Source organism: Quercus suber, unplaced genomic scaffold, assembly GCF_002906115.3.
Source record: "Quercus suber isolate HL8 unplaced genomic scaffold, Cork oak 2.0 scaffold_1, whole genome shotgun sequence".
In the NCBI taxonomy this organism is placed as follows: domain Eukaryota; kingdom Viridiplantae; phylum Streptophyta; class Magnoliopsida; order Fagales; family Fagaceae; genus Quercus; species Quercus suber.
The window spans coordinates 1,201,956-1,221,712 of NW_027069468.1; the positions used below are offsets into that span (position 1 = coordinate 1,201,956).

The following is a 19,757-nucleotide window of genomic DNA, read 5'->3' on the forward strand; positions in this document are numbered from 1 at the left end:
GTCGTTGTAGTATAGTGGTAAGTATTCCCGCCTGTCACGCGGGTGACCCGGGTTCGATCCCCGGCAACGGCGTCTTGCATTTTTACTCTCTTTTTGTCCACTTCTCCTTGCACCACCTGTCCTATCCTAACCAATCAGATTCTCCTGTCACATAATAACTACACCTCCTCCCGGTAATTTTAGCACTACTCTCAAACCAGTATTTCGTTCCCGCCAATCTAAAATTCTAAACCCTCTCTCTCTTACCGCGCTCAGGCCTTTATAAACCAAACTCTGCTCATTTCCTACATTTTTTTTTTCCTTCGAAAATCTCAGAAACTCATTCTCGCATTTTAATGGCGAAACCTAACGAAGACGAAAAATTGGACGGTTTGGAAATCAATTCCATTGGATCTCTGTACAGCGGGACTTGGGACAAGAAGTACTGGAGCAGCTCTAGGGTTCGATTTTTCACTCTCTCTCTCTCTCTCTCTTTCAAATTTTGTTTGGTTTTCATTAATTCTCGATTCAATTCCAAGCCAATTTATCTCTTGGAATCCTTTTTGTTTTGTTTGTGAATTTTAGGTTAAAGCATTCAAGTTGAGAGGAATTTAAAAGAAAAAAAAAATTTAAAATGGATTTTTTTTAAAACATTTTTAAAAGTTATAGGATTTTTAGGGTTTTGGAAGGTGAGGTACTCTATGCGACAAAGCAGAGTAGTGGTTCATGATTATGGAGAATCATGTGCATTTGTATTTAAAAATCATGGAAAGAATAATTGTGATTCGGGAAAAATGGTAATTATAGTGCAATTGGATGAGGGAAGAAGATTACACTTGATTGTTTAAGTTTTTTTGTCAGTGGAATCCATTTCATGTTATCTAACAGTGTACATTGTGCTATATTGTTTAACGTTTTAAATGACACGACACTAGATACGCCTTTAGATTTGTAATATTTAATTCAAAACCATGAAGTGGTTTTTTTTTTTTTTTTCTTTTTCAAATGGAGAGGATGAGCTAATTGTTCTAGCATGCCTGAATAGGAAGGGTTCAAGTATATGTTTGTTTTCTATTGATTTTTAAGTAAAAGTGGAGAGATTTGGGGAGAAACAAGTGCGCCACAGAAAAAAGCTTTAAATGTTTGGAATTGGCCACTGGAAGAGATTGTTTAAGCAGGTGAGGTACTAAATGTTTGAATATTTTCCCAAATAAAAAGGCTTTAGATTGTTAAAGTGCTACATTTGATGATTCACATCATTACTAACTTAGTTGCAATTCTCTTATGAACAAACACTTATAGATTGTGTTAGTTTAGAATTCCCAATCGGTTCAACAAATGATCATGTAATTATGAAAGCTTGTTGCTAAGTTTTTAGATGCTAATGAAGGTCTACTGCATCTGGTGCATTGAGAATGAGGAATAACTACATTGTTGTGGGTTTCATTCTATTCACACTTGAAATTGACTGGATCTTATTGTATTATAGGGAAAAGATCGATATCCTTATCCTGTAGGGTATCAAGTTGTTCGAGCATATAATGGGAGCACATATAAAATTGAAATTCATGAAGGTCCCAAGGGGCCTTTGTTTGTGGTATGTATCCAGGTCCTGTTGCTCTTATTTGTGGTGCTAACTAGTTTTGGGCTGCAATGTATTTTAAGCCTATTAATGAAATATGCAAGTTCCATACTGATTGCGCAGATTTCTTCTGATGGACATTCATGTTCTGGGCAAACTCCAGATATTGCATGGGGGAAATTTCAAAAGAATGGTTGCCCTCGCACAAAGATATTGAATGGAAAGAGATTTTCAAGCAAAATAGATGGGGTGGAGGTAGATATTGGTGACTTTCAATCACTTAACTTTGTTTCAATGCAGAAAAACATGATTATGATGTCATTACTTTTGTGTCATTATTATGCATATATTTTTTGGGTCTTGTTAATGGGTGCCTTTAGGGCAATTGTTAATAAATCATTCTAGGAAAGTTTTGACACCACTTTCATGGGAAATATAAAAAATTGTCAAAAAAAATTAATTGTTTTTTTCATTTCCCATAAAAGTTTTTAAAAATATTTTCTAAACCAATGCCCTTAGGGCATCCGTTAGCTTTTCCCCATATTTTTTTAATTTGGAGGAAAAATTAGCTCTTATGTTCTTAATAAAACATGGTATATAGACGATAGTTAGGAACATAATTTTTGTCCTTTCTATGTCTGGGTCTTCTGTTTCAGTCATTTACAATCTCTAAGTTCAATCAGAACATCATTTTCATAACTATGGTTGAATCTATGAATTTTTTATTCATTTTCCTTTTTTGAATTAATCTTTATGCTGCATAATATTTTACTTTAAATGAACTGGCAAGCAGAAAATTCATCCTTCTTTCCTACAAGCAAAATTAAAACAAATTAAGATTGGTAGTCCAGCTTGTTGTGCTAGATTAAAATCATTGTGTATACATGTTATGTGCAGTTTTTTGGGTTTAAAAATCAGTTAGTCCAAAGACTACTTCGGGAACTGGTGGCAAATGTCAATGGAACTGCAGAGCGAAGTTTGCTTTCCTCCAACTTCTGCAATGGGGCTTCTAGAACTGATCATGACATTCGACACCTAGATGCGTGTACAGTTCCTGATTTGCTACCATTTTTGGCAAAACCACAGAATACAGGAAAGAGAAGTAGGGAACGTGAAATCATAAGTGCACAGGCAGTTAATGGGGCTAGACTAAAAAGATCCCAACCTCAGGATCTAGTTTATGATACTGATACTTCAAGATTAACACAAGAGAATCAGAGGAATTATAATCGTGGGTGTTTCATGCCTGCCTCTGCTTCAGAAGAAGAGTATGACGTTTGTAAACATCCAGGGGCTTTACCAGCACCAGTGCACTTAATATCTGGAAGCAGAGGAGAAAAGAGTCACTTATCAGTCAAAGATGAGATGCCATTGGATTCAATTGGCTTCTCTGATCATCTCAGAGAGGAAGCTGTCCCCACTCAAGATGAGAGGGAGCTCAATGATTCTGAGAATTGTAAATCTGCTGGAATTACCAACAACTTGCCTGCAGAGGAGAAACCTGTAAGCTAATCTCAGGAAAAAAAAAAAAAAAAAAAAAAAAAAAAAAAAGGGATGAGTACATTACCAAAATGAGACAATCTAGTTCACAGGAAGTGTACAAGAAGGTCCCATTAAGAATTACAATCTGAAATTCGTACAATCAAGAACAATCAATAAAGATGTGAAACTGGTGGAACAGCAGGCATCCTGTCATACAACCCTCCCAGAAAGGAATATTTGTGTGACAAAACCATATGCTACACCCCCTGAAAATCTGACTGTTGCACTCCCAAATGGTCCATACAAGGCACAAAGGAACAGCAGCCATCTAAATGCCAACACTATTATGTCAGCCAAACTTCTCTGTCCAACCAGTGAACACCTGCAAAACTATCTTAGACACAACCCACTGTACTCAAAATAAAGATAACACAAGACCACAACTTGCTGACCACTGGAAAGTGCAAGAGAATATGACTGTTTCCCAAGAACTCTTACAGATTCAAATGCGCATCTACTATGACAATCCAATGACTAATAAGATTGTTACACTTAGTTATTTACCCCAAGCAGCTGTCCATGCAAAGAATGCAACCAAACTAGAAACCTCCACTCTCCAAATATTCCTCCATGGTACATCACTACTCAAAAGCCAAAACATATAGGAAGTGAACCTTAAACTTCTCTCTCCACTACAGTTTTCAACACATTTTACCTTCCTTTCCAATGGTAACTTTAATCTTAGTGATTTGCCCCTAGAAGCTGATAATTTCTTGGTTAGTTTGAATTCCTGTAAAACTGCTTTTTTATTTATTTATTTTTTTTAAACTTCCATAATATTTATGTGCTAATTATACGCACTCAGCTCCCCCGAGGTCTAAGTTGTCACTGCTTTTGCCATTTGTGGTACATTTATGTAAATTTGTGGTTCTATGGTCAGCTAGTGCAGCATGGGAAACATTCTTAACTTCTTACAGCTTGGTAGGTTGCTAGATACTGAGGTGGAGTACAATTTTCAAATTGCAACAGAAAACCAAAATGGAAATGCATTTATTTCAAAAGACTCTTCAGGTGTTCAGCGTGTTGATCTATGTGCACCGGATACCTTTGATTGTATGCAAGGTAATCCTCAGATTGTTTACTGTGTTTAAGCTAAATAGGCCCATAGTTAATGCCCGAGCTCTTCTATTCAACCGTCAGTGATGGCTGATCATCTAACTTTTGTTTTTCTTTTTCTTTATAATAAAAATTGAGAATGGTTCAATGCAGATAATACTTCTAATTCTGCTCAAAGTTCCCAGGATAAGAGTACATACAGTGTGAAAGAAGCGTTAACTACAGCTGACTTGATCATTTCTGAGGGGTTGGTAGATGAATCACATCTACAGGAAGAAATAGGCACATCTAATTCCAATGCGAATTCTGAAAAGAGTGATTGTGATTCTGTTGGTCAGGAAATGGTCAAGTCAATGATGACATTTCTGCTTCCACAAGCAGTTCCTTTGCTCAAGAATTCCTCTAGGAAGAAAAATGCTCCAGTTAAGTCAAATACTGAAGGCGCATACTTTGAAGATATTCCACCTGGTACAGTTGTTGGACCTTTTGCTTATTATTTTAATTTCCAACATCTGGCATAGTAGCTTTAGCATATCTATACCAAGTTTTTGTTTGTTGTATTGTGGTCTTCCTTTTTATCTTATAGATGCATCATTTTCTTTCTTTTAAACTTGCAGCTGTAACACTTACGAACAATGTATATTTGGAAAAGGATGAAAGGATGCATATCCAAAGTACAGCTCTTGGGTCTGGACCAAGTTTTGAACATACCAAGTCTGTTGTTCCTGACAGTTATGAGGATGAAAAATGTGGGGATCTTGTAACTAAGCAGGTGATACTGTCTTCTGATATTGGTGAAGCCGATCAAATTACTTTTGATAAAGACATCTGTCCTTCCAACACTTGGGACACTTGGGGACAGCTTATTGTGCAGAATAAGCCGTCAGGCTCTCATGATGAGACCAATGGGAGCAAAGACATCCCTTGTTACAATGAAGTGCACGTGACTTTGAATGAAAAGCCTCAGAAGGGTAATGGATGTGTATCTGAGTCCGTTTTGGCTTGCACATCACATGGCAATAAAATTCTTCCCGAAAACATTAATTCTCGTGCTACCTTTGATGAGAACCTGTTAGAAGTTGAAATCCTTTCCAAGGAAAACCACCTCAATACTGTACCTGATTGTACTGAAGGTAATGTCATTATGCCATGCTTTTTCCAGTAAATTGTGTTCAGTCCTCATGTGATGAGAATAAGTCCCAAACTGATGTACCCAATTTCAGTCTAGTCCATGAAGCATGATACCATAGTTTGTATTAGCCTCTAAAGAAAATAACTATTAATGATCTGTAAGTTAGTTCCTTTTTCTTCAGAAAGAGGGATCTTGGAAAGTAATATATATGTGCTGGTTATTTATTTGGGAGCTGTAGACCATGAATTGAGACGTTATTTAATATCAGGCTATGAACTTTTTAAAGTAGTTGAAACTTCTGAGATACCTATCTTTCAGTTCAAATTAATCCTCATTTTTACAAATTTAAACTCACCTAGATACTTCTTGTGTTACTACAGATAATAATACAAGTGACATTAACCAAAGAGCCGTGATTAATTCAAAAATATCATCCAAGGAAATCAGTGTCAAGAGAGGGGTTGCTGAACCTGGCATTACATTCTTTACTCAAACACCAAATAAAGTGTATGCCAGAAAAAAGGTCCAAAAGATATCTCCGTTATCAAGTAAAAATATTGTTCCACTCTCAGAAAGTATCATATGCAGAAACCATGGAGAGCATCTTGACCCTGAAACAGATCCTGCCACAGGAACTTTGCTTGTGTCGGAGATTCATCAGTTGAACTCTTCTGATGACAAATCAAGTAAAAGGGACTTATTTGGAGCTCAAGTCAGGCTTGGAGGACAATTGTATGGTTCACACACACAGAATATGACTATTAATACCAATATTGCAAAAAACAATACAGCTGCTGCTATGTCACAAAATCAAGCATTGTCTTTTGCTTCTGATGACAAGGATACTTCAGATGTTTTTCAACCATCTGGTTCACATGTAGAAAAATCTCAAGTTCATTTTGACGACAAGCCAGTTGGGAACCAGGATCCTTTGGATTCAAATAGTCCTACTTTATTTCTGAATCAGAATACCAGCTTCTGTGAAAGTAACACTTCGAGTGTCAAAGGTGTTCCAACTAGTTTAGACATTAAACTTCACAGGAATTTGGAGCTTAATAGTGAGCTAAATGGCATTGTTAAGCTTGTGGGATGCTATGTCCACCCCATGCCTGTTTCTTCAGTATTCTTGAGCACCAAGGATAATGAAATCTACATTTGTGTTTTATGTGGCCTTCTGGTGGATAGAGACAAAACCCTATTCATCTATAAGTTATCAAAAGAGGAACCAAGAGTAGGATGCCCTTCTTTTGTTGGTCACACGTCCATAACATTGCCGAGTCTGAAAGATTATTTTGGTAGAGAAGTAAGTTTTTATATGTATAATTCCAGGAATTCATTTTTAGTGTGATAAAGTCCTTCGGGTGGTCACCTATCACCTTTCCTGCTCATTGTTGACTTTGCATGTTTGCATTACTCTGCTAGGTTGAACTGGAAAGATCTGGTTTGCAGTTTACTCCAGATGGCCAGCTTCTTGTTTTATTTGACAGCATAAAAACACCATATTGCAGGTTGTATTACTATGGATTTTAATTTTACAGAATAATTACATGAAACAAAAGTAGTGATTCCCCATATTTATTCTCAGGGAAGGGAAAATCCAGTGCTTGTGTTCAACATGTAAATCAGACTGCTTCAAGGACAATGCAGTAAAGATTGTGCGAGTAAAATTTGGTTATGTTTCAGTTATTGTAAAATTGACAACAGTTGACAATTTGCAGTGTATGTTGGTTTGTGAACCTAATTATCTTGTCACTGTTGGAGAGAGTGGGAGACTGCACCTGTGTGTCATGAATTCAACATGGAGGTGAGTCAGTCTCTTACTGATGTCATGTCTATCTGGTTTAACTTTCTTTTCATTCTCTGAGAAATTGCTATGGTGTTGCTTCTAGTGTTCAGGTAGTTAAATATTTGACTTGCATTTAGATGGAAGCAACTAGTTGCATTAGTTGCACCCTGGGCTTGTTCTCTATGATTTGAACAGTTATTGGTCCTTTATTATATGAATGAATATAACAATGCATGCTTCTACCCTTTGTTCTCCTCCAACATATGCATCCATGACACTTTGACGGTTTTAACAAGGATAATGAAGAAACTCATCTGACCACCCTCCAGTACCGCCTGGTGTCTACAGCTATTTTTATCAATATAATCTATTCATGATAACCATGCTTATATCTTTTTTCATGATATTATCTTCTGAGAACTTTACCATGGGCTCTTTCTAAAGGGGACGGCAAAATTTAACATCCAAATGGTGAATTTTGGTGATTGAGAAGCTCCTTGTATTGTGCAAAGTAACTGGTGGGAGATATTTCAAGGGAAAAAAATAGTATGGAATTGTTACTGTTACGCATTCATTTCCAAACTTAATATAGGATTTGACTAAAGCTTGTTTTACACAGCATGCACGCACATGGGCACACACGCATACAAGTTTTTGTGAGAGAGAGAGAGAGAGAGAGAGAGAGAGAGTATGAACTTGTTCAGACGTGAGAGTTTCTAAAATCTAATATACCTTGACATCTACATTTTAATGTTAGTCAGAATTAGTTATGTTTATGCATATTCAAGTTGGCAGCTTCTTTCTAACTTTCCGTTTCTCATTATGAAAATATATGTTTAAAATAGTAAATGCACCATTTGCAGTGCACAGACAGAGGAATTTATTTTCCCACCTCACAACACCGCCTCTCCTGGCATAATGGAGTTGAAGAGAATTCCAAAGTGCACTTCGCTAGTTGTGGGTCATAATGGTTTTGGGGAATTTAGTATATGGTATGTGTTCTTATTCTTCTCTCCCCCTATCACTTGTACTGAAGGGCTTCTGCTCACAGATTCGTCAATTAGAAGATCATGAATATGTAATTCTTGAGGGTATATTTTGTCTCTAGCTTGTAGACAGCATTGCATGAATCTTTACTAACTTGATGATTCATAATTTATCGTAGTTGTGTTACTTACCTTGGATTTCATCATTTGGTACCAATCACATCAAATGCAACTTCTTCTGTCACATGGAATGTGTTGCATCTTCTGAACTTTAGTTTAATTGTTGTTGTTATTGTTGTTGGTTTTTTTTGCTGTTGTCGTTGTTGATAATTTGATAATTAGTGAAGGGGGGATTTGAACCCTAGATGTTTCCTATGGAAACACCAGGAGGTTCTAAGCAGTTGAACTATAAGGCTATTGGCCATGTCTTGGCAGTTTCAAGTAGCAAAATTTTGCATTCATTGGTAATCAGGTTTTTTTTAGTGAATTTAATCTCACAAAATACCATATATGTGTAAGTTTCTATTAGCCTAGAATCTTTGGTTATAGATCCATTTTAATTGGTTTCAAGGAATCTGAATATAATAAATTTACTGCCCAGTCTAGTGGAGTCTTACTAGTTTTTGGTAATCATATGCATAATAACCTAATAATTTTGAATTCTAAGCTTTCTTTGAGCAATTATGGATTCAAGGTTGTCTTTTCTGATTGCTTGAATGCATTCTGAGTAATTTTGTTGGCTTTTCTTAAACATGGCTATGTGTTTTGGTCAACATTGAGTTCGTTATATCATTCTAATTTTGTTCAATGTTTCAATTTCAATCAGTTCTTCTAGACACTCATTTTCTGGGAGAGAGTTTGGGATTTATTTTGATCTTGACCTGGTTTAAAACAATGCTGAAACTGATATTTAATCACATGTGCACTGACTGCTATATTCTATATTTAAAATTTAGAAACCTTAGGATATACAGTATGATCTTCATGTCATCAAGTCTGAATCACATTAGAGGTATGATTAAAGATATTCTTTTGAGCTGTTGGTTTTACTGCAGGAAATTTTTCTAACTCACATGCTTAATATATTTTTATTAGTTTTCCTCTGATGTAGCAAATGTTTCAGCTGTTTGTAAAAGTTTCCCATCTATTTCTAATACTACTACTTTTGGATTAAATTACATTTAATCTAATCTGATACTCCATATTTTATTCTTTTTCTTTTTGGGTGTCACACTGTATTTATTTTTTTATCGCTGAATATCCTGTATTTTCTTTGTATCTGCTGCCACTGGCAGTTTTAATCAGCTTGACAGCTTACCTACATTGATGTCCCTTTTCTGCCTTCTGATAGGTTGCTGTTTTTTGTTCCAGGGATATTTCTAAACGTATCTTTCTGTCAAGTTTCTCTGCTCCAAGCTCTACAATTTATCAATTCTTTCCAATCAGTTTGTTTAGTTGGAAAAGAAAAGGCCCTGTTTTTAGCAATTCTAGTGTCGATGAAAATGCCAAAGGGATTATGGCTGCAACAAAAATGCGGTTCTCAGATAACAGTGAGAATAGCTCTTTTCTTCCATTAAATGGGGAAGATATAGCTGTCTGGCTCCTTGTCTCAACTATCTCTAACTCTGATGCTCAAATTATATCAAGTGAGTGCCAAAATGATTCGGTAGGATGGTGGAGGCTAGCTTTATTGGTGAAAGATATGGTTGTGCTGGGAAGTGCATTGGATCCAAGGTGCTAATTTTTATTTTTGAATTCAAATATTGGGTTTAAAATTTTCGAATTTTGGAGGGTGATAAGAATGTCAAAAATAGAACATTCTAATGTGTTTTGTTTAATATTGTCATAAATTTAGTTTTGGTGAAGGTCAGTAGAATGAAGTTATTCTTGAGGTGTGCAAATGACCTCACATAGGACTGAAATGACTGATGTTAATCCCTCATTCTCCTACTAGTTGATGTGGCCATGTGATGGCTACAAGAGGAAGGATTTGTGCTGTTAAATTCTTATGGCAAACAGTAGGGATCATTTAAATTTCTATGCAACATCCGGATACCTTTAATTAATACCTTTTAATTATTAATTAATAGCTTTTAATTATTATTTGAATACCCATTTACTGACTGTACTAATACAAGATCAGTGCAGAAGTTAAAATACTAGAACCAGACATTCCTCTTTTTTTCAGGGAATTAGTTTGAGGAATTATATTTATGAAAGGGTAAACATATTTCACAATATTCATGCATTTGTAGTTCGGATTTGGAAAATAATCTTCTTTTTAAGGCTAGCTGACCCCAGGAAACTTCTTTTCACATGTGAAACTCCATGCTATATCATGCCAAGAATGTCTGAATGTTAGAACTTACTGTGCAGGGCTGTTGCTATTGGTGCATCAGCTGGTCATGGGATTATTGGCACATGTGATGGACTAGTGTATATGTGGGAATTATCAACAGGAACTAAACTTGGCATGTTGCATCATTTTAAAGGTATGGTTCCATTTTGGCAAAGAAGACTTCCTTCCCTCATCCTCCAAAAGGAGAAAGGACTGGAGGGTGAAATTATGAGTTTAAAATCCAATGGGTGCATGTGTAGCTTTCCAATCTAAATTTATATTATCATATATATATTTTTTTTTTTTTTTTTTTTTTTTTTTTTTTTTTGGGATGAGTACATTACCAAAATGAGACAATCTAGTTCACAGGAAGTGTACAAGAAGGTCCCATTAAGAATTACAATCTGAAATTCGTACAATCAAGAACAATCAATAAAGATGTGAAACTGGTGGAACAGCAGGCATCCTGTCATACAACCCTCTCAGAAAGGAATATTTGTGTGACAAAACCATATGCTACACCCCCTGAAAATCTGACTGTTGCACTCCCAAATGGTCCATACAAGGCACAAAGGAACAGCAGCCATCTAAATGCCAACACTATTATGTCAGCAAAACTTCTCTGTCCAACCAGTGAACACCTGCAAAACTATCTTAGACACAACCCACTGTACTCAAAATAAAGATAACACAAGACCACAACTTGCTGACCACTGGAAAGTGCAAGAGAATATGACTGTTTCCCAAGAACTCTTACAGATTCAAATGCGCATCTACTATGACAATCCAATGACTAATAAGATTGTTACACTTAGTTATTTACCCCAAGCAGCTGTCCATGCAAAGAATGCAACCAAACTAGAAACCTCCACTCTCCAAATATTCCTCCATGGTACATCACTACTCAAAAGCCAAAACATATAGGAAGTGAACCTTAAACTTCTCTCTCCACTACAGTTTTCAACACATTTTACCTTCCTTTCCAATGGTAACTTTAATCTTAGTGATTTGCCCCTAGAAGCTGATAATTTCTTGGTTAGTTTGAACTCCTGTAAAACTGCTTTTTTATTTATTTATTTTTTTTAAACTTCCATAATATTTATGTGCTAATTATACGCACTCAGCTCCCCCGAGGTCTAAGTTGTCACTGCTTTTGCCATTTGTGGTACATTTATGTAAATTTGTGGTTCTATGGTCAGCTAGTGCAGCATGGGAAACATTCTTAACTTCTTACAGCTTGGTAGGTTGCTATATACTGAGGTGGAGTACAATTTTCAAATTGCAACAGAAAACCAAAATGGAAATGCATTTATTTCAAAAGACTCTTCAGGTGTTCAGCGTGTTGATCTATGTGCACCGGATACCTTTGATTGTATGCAAGGTAATCCTCAGATTGTTTACTGTGTTTAAGCTAAATAGGCCCATAGTTAATGCCCGAGCTCTTCTATTCAACCGTCAGTGATGGCTGATCATCTAACTTTTGTTTTTCTTTTTCTTTATAATAAAAATTGAGAATGGTTCAATGCAGATAATACTTCTAATTCTGCTCAAAGTTCCCAGGATAAGAGTACATACAGTGTGAAAGAAGCGTTAACTACAGCTGACTTGATCATTTCTGAGGGGTTGGTAGATGAATCACATCTACAGGAAGAAATAGGCACATCTAATTCCAATGCGAATTCTGAAAAGAGTGATTGTGATTCTGTTGGTCAGGAAATGGTCAAGTCAATGATGACATTTCTGCTTCCACAAGCAGTTCCTTTGCTCAAGAATTCCTCTAGGAAGAAAAATGCTCCAGTTAAGTCAAATACTGAAGGCGCATACTTTGAAGATATTCCACCTGGTACAGTTGTTGGACCTTTTGCTTATTATTTTAATTTCCAACATCTGGCATAGTAGCTTTAGCATATCTATACCAAGTTTTTGTTTGTTGTATTGTGGTCTTCCTTTTTATCTTATAGATGCATCATTTTCTTTCTTTTAAACTTGCAGCTGTAACACTTACGAACAATGTATATTTGGAAAAGGATGAAAGGATGCATATCCAAAGTACAGCTCTTGGGTCTGGACCAAGTTTTGAACATACCAAGTCTGTTGTTCCTGACAGTTATGAGGATGAACAATGTGGGGATCTTGTAACTAAGCAGGTGATACTGTCTTCTGATATTGGTGAAGCCGATCATATTACTTTTGATAAAGACATCTGTCCTTCCAACACTTGGGACACTTGGGGACAGCTTATTGTGCAGAATAAGCCGTCAGGCTCTCATGATGAGACCAATGGGAGCAAAGACATCCCTTGTTACAATGAAGTGCACGTGACTTTGAATGAAAAGCCTCAGAAGGGTAATGGATGTGTATCTGAGTCCGTTTTGGTTTGCACATCACATGGCAATAAAATTCTTCCCGAAAACATTAATTCCCGTGCTACCTTTGATGAGAACCTATTAGAAGTTGAAATCCTTTCCAAGGAAAACCACCTCAATACTGTACCTGATTGTACTGAAGGTAATGTCATTATGCCATGCTTTTTCCAGTAAATTGTGTTCAGTCCTCATGTGATGAGAATAAGTCCCAAACTGATGTACCCAATTTCAGTCTAGTCCATGAAGCATGATACCATAGTTTGTATTAGCCTCTAAAGAAAATAACTATTAATGATCTGTAAGTTAGTTCCTTTTTCTTCAGAAAGAGGGATCTTGGAAAGTAATATATATGTGCTGGTTATTTATTTGGGAGCTGTAGACCATGAATTGAGACGTTATTTAATATCAGGCTATGAACTTTTTAAAGTAGTTGAAACTTCTGAGATACCTATCTTTCAGTTCAAATTAATCCTCATTTTTACAAATTTAAACTCACCTAGATACTTCTTGTGTTACTACAGATAATAATACAAGTGACATTAACCAAAGAGCTGTGATTAATTCAAAAATATCATCCAAGGAAATCAGTGTCAAGAGAGGGGTTGCTGAACCTGGCATTACATTCTTTACTCAAACACCAAATAAAGTGTATGCCAGAAAAAAGGTCCAAAAGATATCTCCGTTATCAAGTAAAAATATTGTTCCACTCTCAGAAAGTATCATATGCAGAAACCATGGAGAGCATCTTGACCCTGAAACAGATCCTGCCACAGGAACTTTGCTTGTGTCGGAGATTCATCAGTTGAACTCTTCTGATGACAAATCAAGTAAAAGGGACTTATTTGGAGCTCAAGTCAGGCTTGGAGGACAATTGTATGGTTCACACACACAGAATATGACTATTAATACCAATATTGCAAAAAACAATACAGCTGCTGCTATGTCACAAAATCAAGCATTGTCTTTTGCTTCTGATGACAAGGATACTTCAGATGTTTTTCAACCATCTGGTTCACATGTAGAAAAATCTCAAGTTCATTTTGACGACAAGCCAGTTGGGAACCAGGATCCTTTGGATTCAAATAGTCCTACTTTATTTCTGAATCAGAATACCAGCTTCTGTGAAAGTAACACTTCGAGTGTCAAAGGTGTTCCAACTAGTTTAGACATTAAACTTCACAGGAATTTGGAGCTTAATAGTGAGCTAAATGGCATTGTTAAGCTTGTGGGATGCTATGTCCACCCCATGCCTGTTTCTTCAGTATTCTTGAGCACCAAGGATAATGAAATCTACATTTGTGTTTTATGTGGCCTTCTGGTGGATAGAGACAAAACCCTATTCATCTATAAGTTATCAAAAGAGGAACCAAGAGTAGGATGCCCTTCTTTTGTTGGTCACACGTCCATAACATTGCCGAGTCTGAAAGATTATTTTGGTAGAGAAGTAAGTTTTTATATGTATAATTCCAGGAATTCATTTTTAGTGTGATAAAGTCCTTCGGGTGGTCACCTATCACCTTTCCTGCTCATTGTTGACTTTGCATGTTTGCATTACTCTGCTAGGTTGAACTGGAAAGATCTGGTTTGCAGTTTACTCCAGATGGCCAGCTTCTTGTTTTATTTGACAGCATAAAAACACCATATTGCAGGTTGTATTACTATGGATTTTAATTTTACAGAATAATTACATGAAACAAAAGTAGTGATTCCCCATATTTATTCTCAGGGAAGGGAAAATCCAGTGCTTGTGTTCAACATGTAAATCAGACTGCTTCAAGGACAATGCAGTAAAGATTGTGCGAGTAAAATTTGGTTATGTTTCGGTTATTGTAAAATTGACAACAGTTGACAATTTGGAGTGTATGTTGGTTTGTGAACCTAATTATCTTGTCACTGTTGGAGAGAGTGGGAGACTGCACCTGTGTGTCATGAATTCAACATGGAGGTGAGTCAGTCTCTTACTGATGTCATGTCTATCTGGTTTAACTTTCTTTTCATTCTCTGAGAAATTGCTATGGTGTTGCTTCTAGTGTTCAGGTAGTTAAATATTTGACTTGCATTTAGATGGAAGCAACTAGTTGCATTAGTTGCACCCTGGGCTTGTTCTCTATGATTTGAACAGTTATTGGTCCTTTATTATATGAATGAATATAACAATGCATGCTTCTACCCTTTGTTCTCCTCCAACATATGCATCCATGACACTTTGACGGTTTTAACAAGGATAATGAAGAAACTCATCTGACCACCCTCCAGTACCGCCTGGTGTCTACAGCTATTTTTATCAATATAATCTATTCATGATAACCATGCTTATATCTTTTTTCATGATATTATCTTCTGAGAACTTTACCATGGGCTCTTTCTAAAGGGGACGGCAAAATTTAACATCCAAATGGTGAATTTTGGTGATTGAGAAGCTCCTTGTATTGTGCAAAGTAACTGGTGGGAGATATTTCAAGGGAAAAAAATAGTATGGAATTGTTACTGTTACGCATTCATTTCCAAACTTAATATAGGATTTGACTAAAGCTTGTTTTACACAGCATGCACGCACATGGGCACACACGCATACAAGTTTTTGTGAGAGAGAGAGAGAGAGAGAGAGAGAGAGAGTATGAACTTGTTCAGACGTGAGAGTTTCTAAAATCTAATATACCTTGACATCTACATTTTAATGTTAGTCAGAATTAGTTATGTTTATGCATATTCAAGTTGGCAGCTTCTTTCTAACTTTCCGTTTCTCATTATGAAAATATATGTTTAAAATAGTAAATGCACCATTTGCAGTGCACAGACAGAGGAATTTATTTTCCCACCTCACAACACCGCCTCTCCTGGCATAATGGAGTTGAAGAGAATTCCAAAGTGCACTTCGCTAGTTGTGGGTCATAATGGTTTTGGGGAATTTAGTATATGGTATGTGTTCTTATTCTTCTCTCCCCCTATCACTTGTACTGAAGGGCTTCTGCTCACAGATTCGTCAATTAGAAGATCATGAATATGTAATTCTTGAGGGTATATTTTGTCTCTAGCTTGTAGACAGCATTGCATGAATCTTTACTAACTTGATGATTCATAATTTGTCGTAGTTGTGTTACTTACCTTGGATTTCATCATTTGGTACCAATCACATCAAATGCAACTTCTTCTGTCACATGGAATGTGTTGCATCTTCTGAACTTTAGTTTAATTGTTGTTGTTATTGTTGTTGGTTTTTTTTGCTGTTGTCGTTGTTGATAATTTGATAATTAGTGAAGGGGGGATTTGAACCCTAGATGTTTCCTATGGAAACACCAGGAGGTTCTAAGCAGTTGAACTATAAGGCTATTGGCCATGTCTTGGCAGTTTCAAGTAGCAAAATTTTGCATTCATTGGTAATCAGGTTTTTTTTAGTGAATTTAATCTCACAAAATACCATATATGTGTAAGTTTCTATTAGCCTAGAATCTTTGGTTATAGATCCATTTTAATTGGTTTCAAGGAATCTGAATATAATAAATTTACTGCCCAGTCTAGTGGAGTCTTACTAGTTTTTGGTAATCATATGCATAATAACCTAATAATTTTGAATTCTAAGCTTTCTTTGAGCAATTATGGATTCAAGGTTGTCTTTTCTGATTGCTTGAATGCATTCTGAGTAATTTTGTTGGCTTTTCTTAAACATGGCTATGTGTTTTGGTCAACATTGAGTTCGTTATATCATTCTAATTTTGTTCAATGTTTCAATTTCAATCAGTTCTTCTAGACACTCATTTTCTGGGAGAGAGTTTGGGATTTATTTTGATCTTGACCTGGTTTAAAACAATGCTGAAACTGATATTTAATCACATGTGCACTGACTGCTATATTCTATATTTAAAATTTAGAAACCTTAGGATATACAGTATGATCTTCATGTCATCAAGTCTGAATCACATTAGAGGTATGATTAAAGATATTCTTTTGAGCTGTTGGTTTTACTGCAGGAAATTTTTCTAACTCACATGCTTAATATATTTTTATTAGTTTTCCTCTGATGTAGCAAATGTTTCAGCTGTTTGTAAAAGTTTCCCATCTATTTCTAATACTACTACTTTTGGATTAAATTACATTTAATCTAATCTGATACTCCATATTTTATTCTTTTTCTTTTTGGGTGTCACACTGTATTTATTTTTTTATCGCTGAATATCCTGTATTTTCTTTGTATCTGCTGCCACTGGCAGTTTTAATCAGCTTGACAGCTTACCTACATTGATGTCCCTTTTCTGCCTTCTGATAGGTTGCTGTTTTTTGTTCCAGGGATATTTCTAAACGTATCTTTCTGTCAAGTTTCTCTGCTCCAAGCTCTACAATTTATCAATTCTTTCCAATCAGTTTGTTTAGTTGGAAAAGAAAAGGCCCTGTTTTTAGCAATTCTAGTGTCGATGAAAATGCCAAAGGGATTATGGCTGCAACAAAAATGCGGTTCTCAGATAACAGTGAGAATAGCTCTTTTCTTCCATTAAATGGGGAAGATATAGCTGTCTGGCTCCTTGTCTCAACTATCTCTAACTCTGATGCTCAAATTATATCAAGTGAGTGCCAAAATGATTCGGTAGGATGGTGGAGGCTAGCTTTATTGGTGAAAGATATGGTTGTGCTGGGAAGTGCATTGGATCCAAGGTGCTAATTTTTATTTTTGAATTCAAATATTGGGTTTAAAATTTTCGAATTTTGGAGGGTGATAAGAATGTCAAAAATAGAACATTCTAATGTGTTTTGTTTAATATTGTCATAAATTTAGTTTTGGTGAAGGTCAGTAGAATGAAGTTATTCTTGAGGTGTGCAAATGACCTCACATAGGACTGAAATGACTGATGTTAATCCCTCATTCTCCTACTAGTTGATGTGGCCATGTGATGGCTACAAGAGGAAGGATTTGTGCTGTTAAATTCTTATGGCAAACAGTAGGGATCATTTAAATTTCTATGCAACATCCGGATACCTTTAATTAATACCTTTTAATTATTAATTAATAGCTTTTAATTATTATTTGAATACCCATTTACTGACTGTACTAATACAAGATCAGTGCAGAAGTTAAAATACTAGAACCAGACATTCCTCTTTTTTTCAGGGAATTAGTTTGAGGAATTATATTTATGAAAGGGTAAACATATTTCACAATATTCATGCATTTGTAGTTCGGATTTGGAAAATAATCTTCTTTTTAAGGCTAGCTGACCCCAGGAAACTTCTTTTCACATGTGAAACTCCATGCTATATCATGCCAAGAATGTCTGAATGTTAGAACTTACTGTGCAGGGCTGTTGCTATTGGTGCATCAGCTGGTCATGGGATTATTGGCACATGTGATGGACTAGTGTATATGTGGGAATTATCAACAGGAACTAAACTTGGCATGTTGCATCATTTTAAAGGTATGGTTCCATTTTGGCAAAGAAGACTTCCTTCCCTCATCCTCCAAAAGGAGAAAGGACTGGAGGGTGAAATTATGAGTTTAAAATCCAATGGGTGCATGTGTAGCTTTCCAATCTAAATTTATATTATCATATATATATCTATAAAAGGTAGTATCTAGTGCACAAGACTGTCGTTCTACAAGGTCCAAGAGAGGATATATATAATATATATATATATATATATATATATAGACACATACACACACAGAGACTTGTGCATTGCACTTGTATAAAAAGTTTGTGTACACTGTAATTATGTATATGCATATCTTTTCAGTTCATTTGCCAACTGACATTTTTTTTTGGGTACAACGGGCAATTGTTATGCATTCTTAGTCTTTTGTTAGTTTTCTGATTTGAGAATTGCTCTTGCATGTTTATTGCATATTGTACTACATCCTTTCTATCCAAAAAAGAAGAAGAAAGGAAGGTGCTATAATCCAGTTTTTAACAGTGTATTTGGGTTGAAGAGTGCCTCCTATTGACCTGCAGAGTTTAGTTTCTCCTGTAAGGAAGAACAGAACAATCTTATGTTAATGTACACCTCTTATTAATGCAAAGCTTGAATATTTGCTCTTTGGCACAGCATCAGGAGTAATCATAGTGACCATGGACTCATTTTTCAAGTGGAAAAAAAAAAAAAAAAATTTAAGGCCTAAATTTGTCATATTCCTCAGGGTTGGTATGGTTTCAAATTTGCTGCTTGATTTGAATATTTCAGGTTTGGGTTATAAGCCATTAGTTTCAACTGTTCAATTGATATATTTTTTCCTTTAAATATTGATTGGTGTATTCCTTTTTCTCCTATTGTATCAGGTGGCAGTGTTTCATGTGTTGCTACTGATGATTCAAGGGCAGGTGCTTTGGCAGTAGCTGGTGATGGAGGACAGTTGCTGGTTTATCTGCACACTCAAAAAAATTCATCATCTTAACAAGGGGACAGATATGCCTTTTTTTTTTTGTTCCGTGAGCTGTAATTAATATTCTTCAGGCAGTGCAGCCTAGATTCCTATAGCTTTGGTTCAGCTTGGTTACAAAAGTACATTGTTCAATTTGTTCATATGTTCCACTGATCTTGAAGAGATACTGGATCAAACCTCATCCATTTTTGAAAATGGTGTATAAAGTTCACTATCTTTCTTTTCACAAATAAAATCAATTTCTCCCTTAATATTTCCCTTTTCTGATCCATACTTGTGAGCAGTACTTTCCAGACCATATCAATGTGATTGTTTGAGTTAGAATTTTTCTGTTGAGGAATGAGTTTGTATCAGTACCAATGAGCTCTAACTCAACTAGCATCTTGTACACTTATTAAGTGTTAGATAAGGGGTGAGGTCACGGGTTCAAGACCTATTGGGGCCTCTATAACTTACCAATAAAAAGAGAAGAAAAAAGAATGAGTTTGTATCAGCAAATTGATGATGAGCATCGAACATATTGTTGGCTGTAATTTAGTTAACTGATGGTACTTTGAGACAGATTGGAGGGTCTTGCCATGATTGTCGTGAATCGTGATTACACCCAAGTTAAATGCATGTCA

General features: G+C 35.9%; 2 protein-coding genes and 1 non-coding gene across 3 annotated transcripts; all 3 read left to right on the forward strand.

The window, feature by feature from the left end:
* On the forward strand, nucleotides 1–72 carry TRNAD-GUC (transfer RNA aspartic acid (anticodon GUC)). Its single transcript has one exon. It is a non-coding gene; the product is annotated as a tRNA-Asp (tRNA).
* Nucleotides 73–282: 210 nt separating this feature from the next.
* Nucleotides 283–10,674, forward strand: LOC112029418 (uncharacterized). Its single transcript, XM_024062099.2, has 13 exons — nucleotides 283–440; nucleotides 1,469–1,576; nucleotides 1,685–1,816; nucleotides 2,459–3,064; nucleotides 4,021–4,165; nucleotides 4,313–4,627; nucleotides 4,777–5,292; nucleotides 5,672–6,594; nucleotides 6,714–6,799; nucleotides 6,877–7,095; nucleotides 7,941–8,069; nucleotides 9,435–9,797; nucleotides 10,440–10,674. The coding sequence occupies exons 1-13, from the start codon at nucleotides 336–338 to the stop codon at nucleotides 10,672–10,674; spliced, it is 3,882 nt and encodes a 1,293-aa protein (XP_023917867.2). The 5' UTR covers nucleotides 283–335.
* A 56-nt stretch (nucleotides 10,675–10,730) lies between these two features.
* Nucleotides 10,731–19,385, forward strand: LOC136067290 (uncharacterized). The gene is made up of 10 exons (XM_065772929.1): nucleotides 10,731–11,782; nucleotides 11,930–12,244; nucleotides 12,394–12,909; nucleotides 13,289–14,211; nucleotides 14,331–14,416; nucleotides 14,494–14,712; nucleotides 15,558–15,686; nucleotides 17,052–17,414; nucleotides 18,057–18,172; nucleotides 19,031–19,385. Exons 1-10 carry the CDS (start codon nucleotides 11,611–11,613, stop codon nucleotides 19,144–19,146), a joined length of 2,955 nt encoding a protein of 984 aa, XP_065629001.1. The 5' UTR covers nucleotides 10,731–11,610; the 3' UTR covers nucleotides 19,147–19,385.
* The last annotated feature ends 372 nt before the right edge of the window (nucleotides 19,386–19,757 follow it).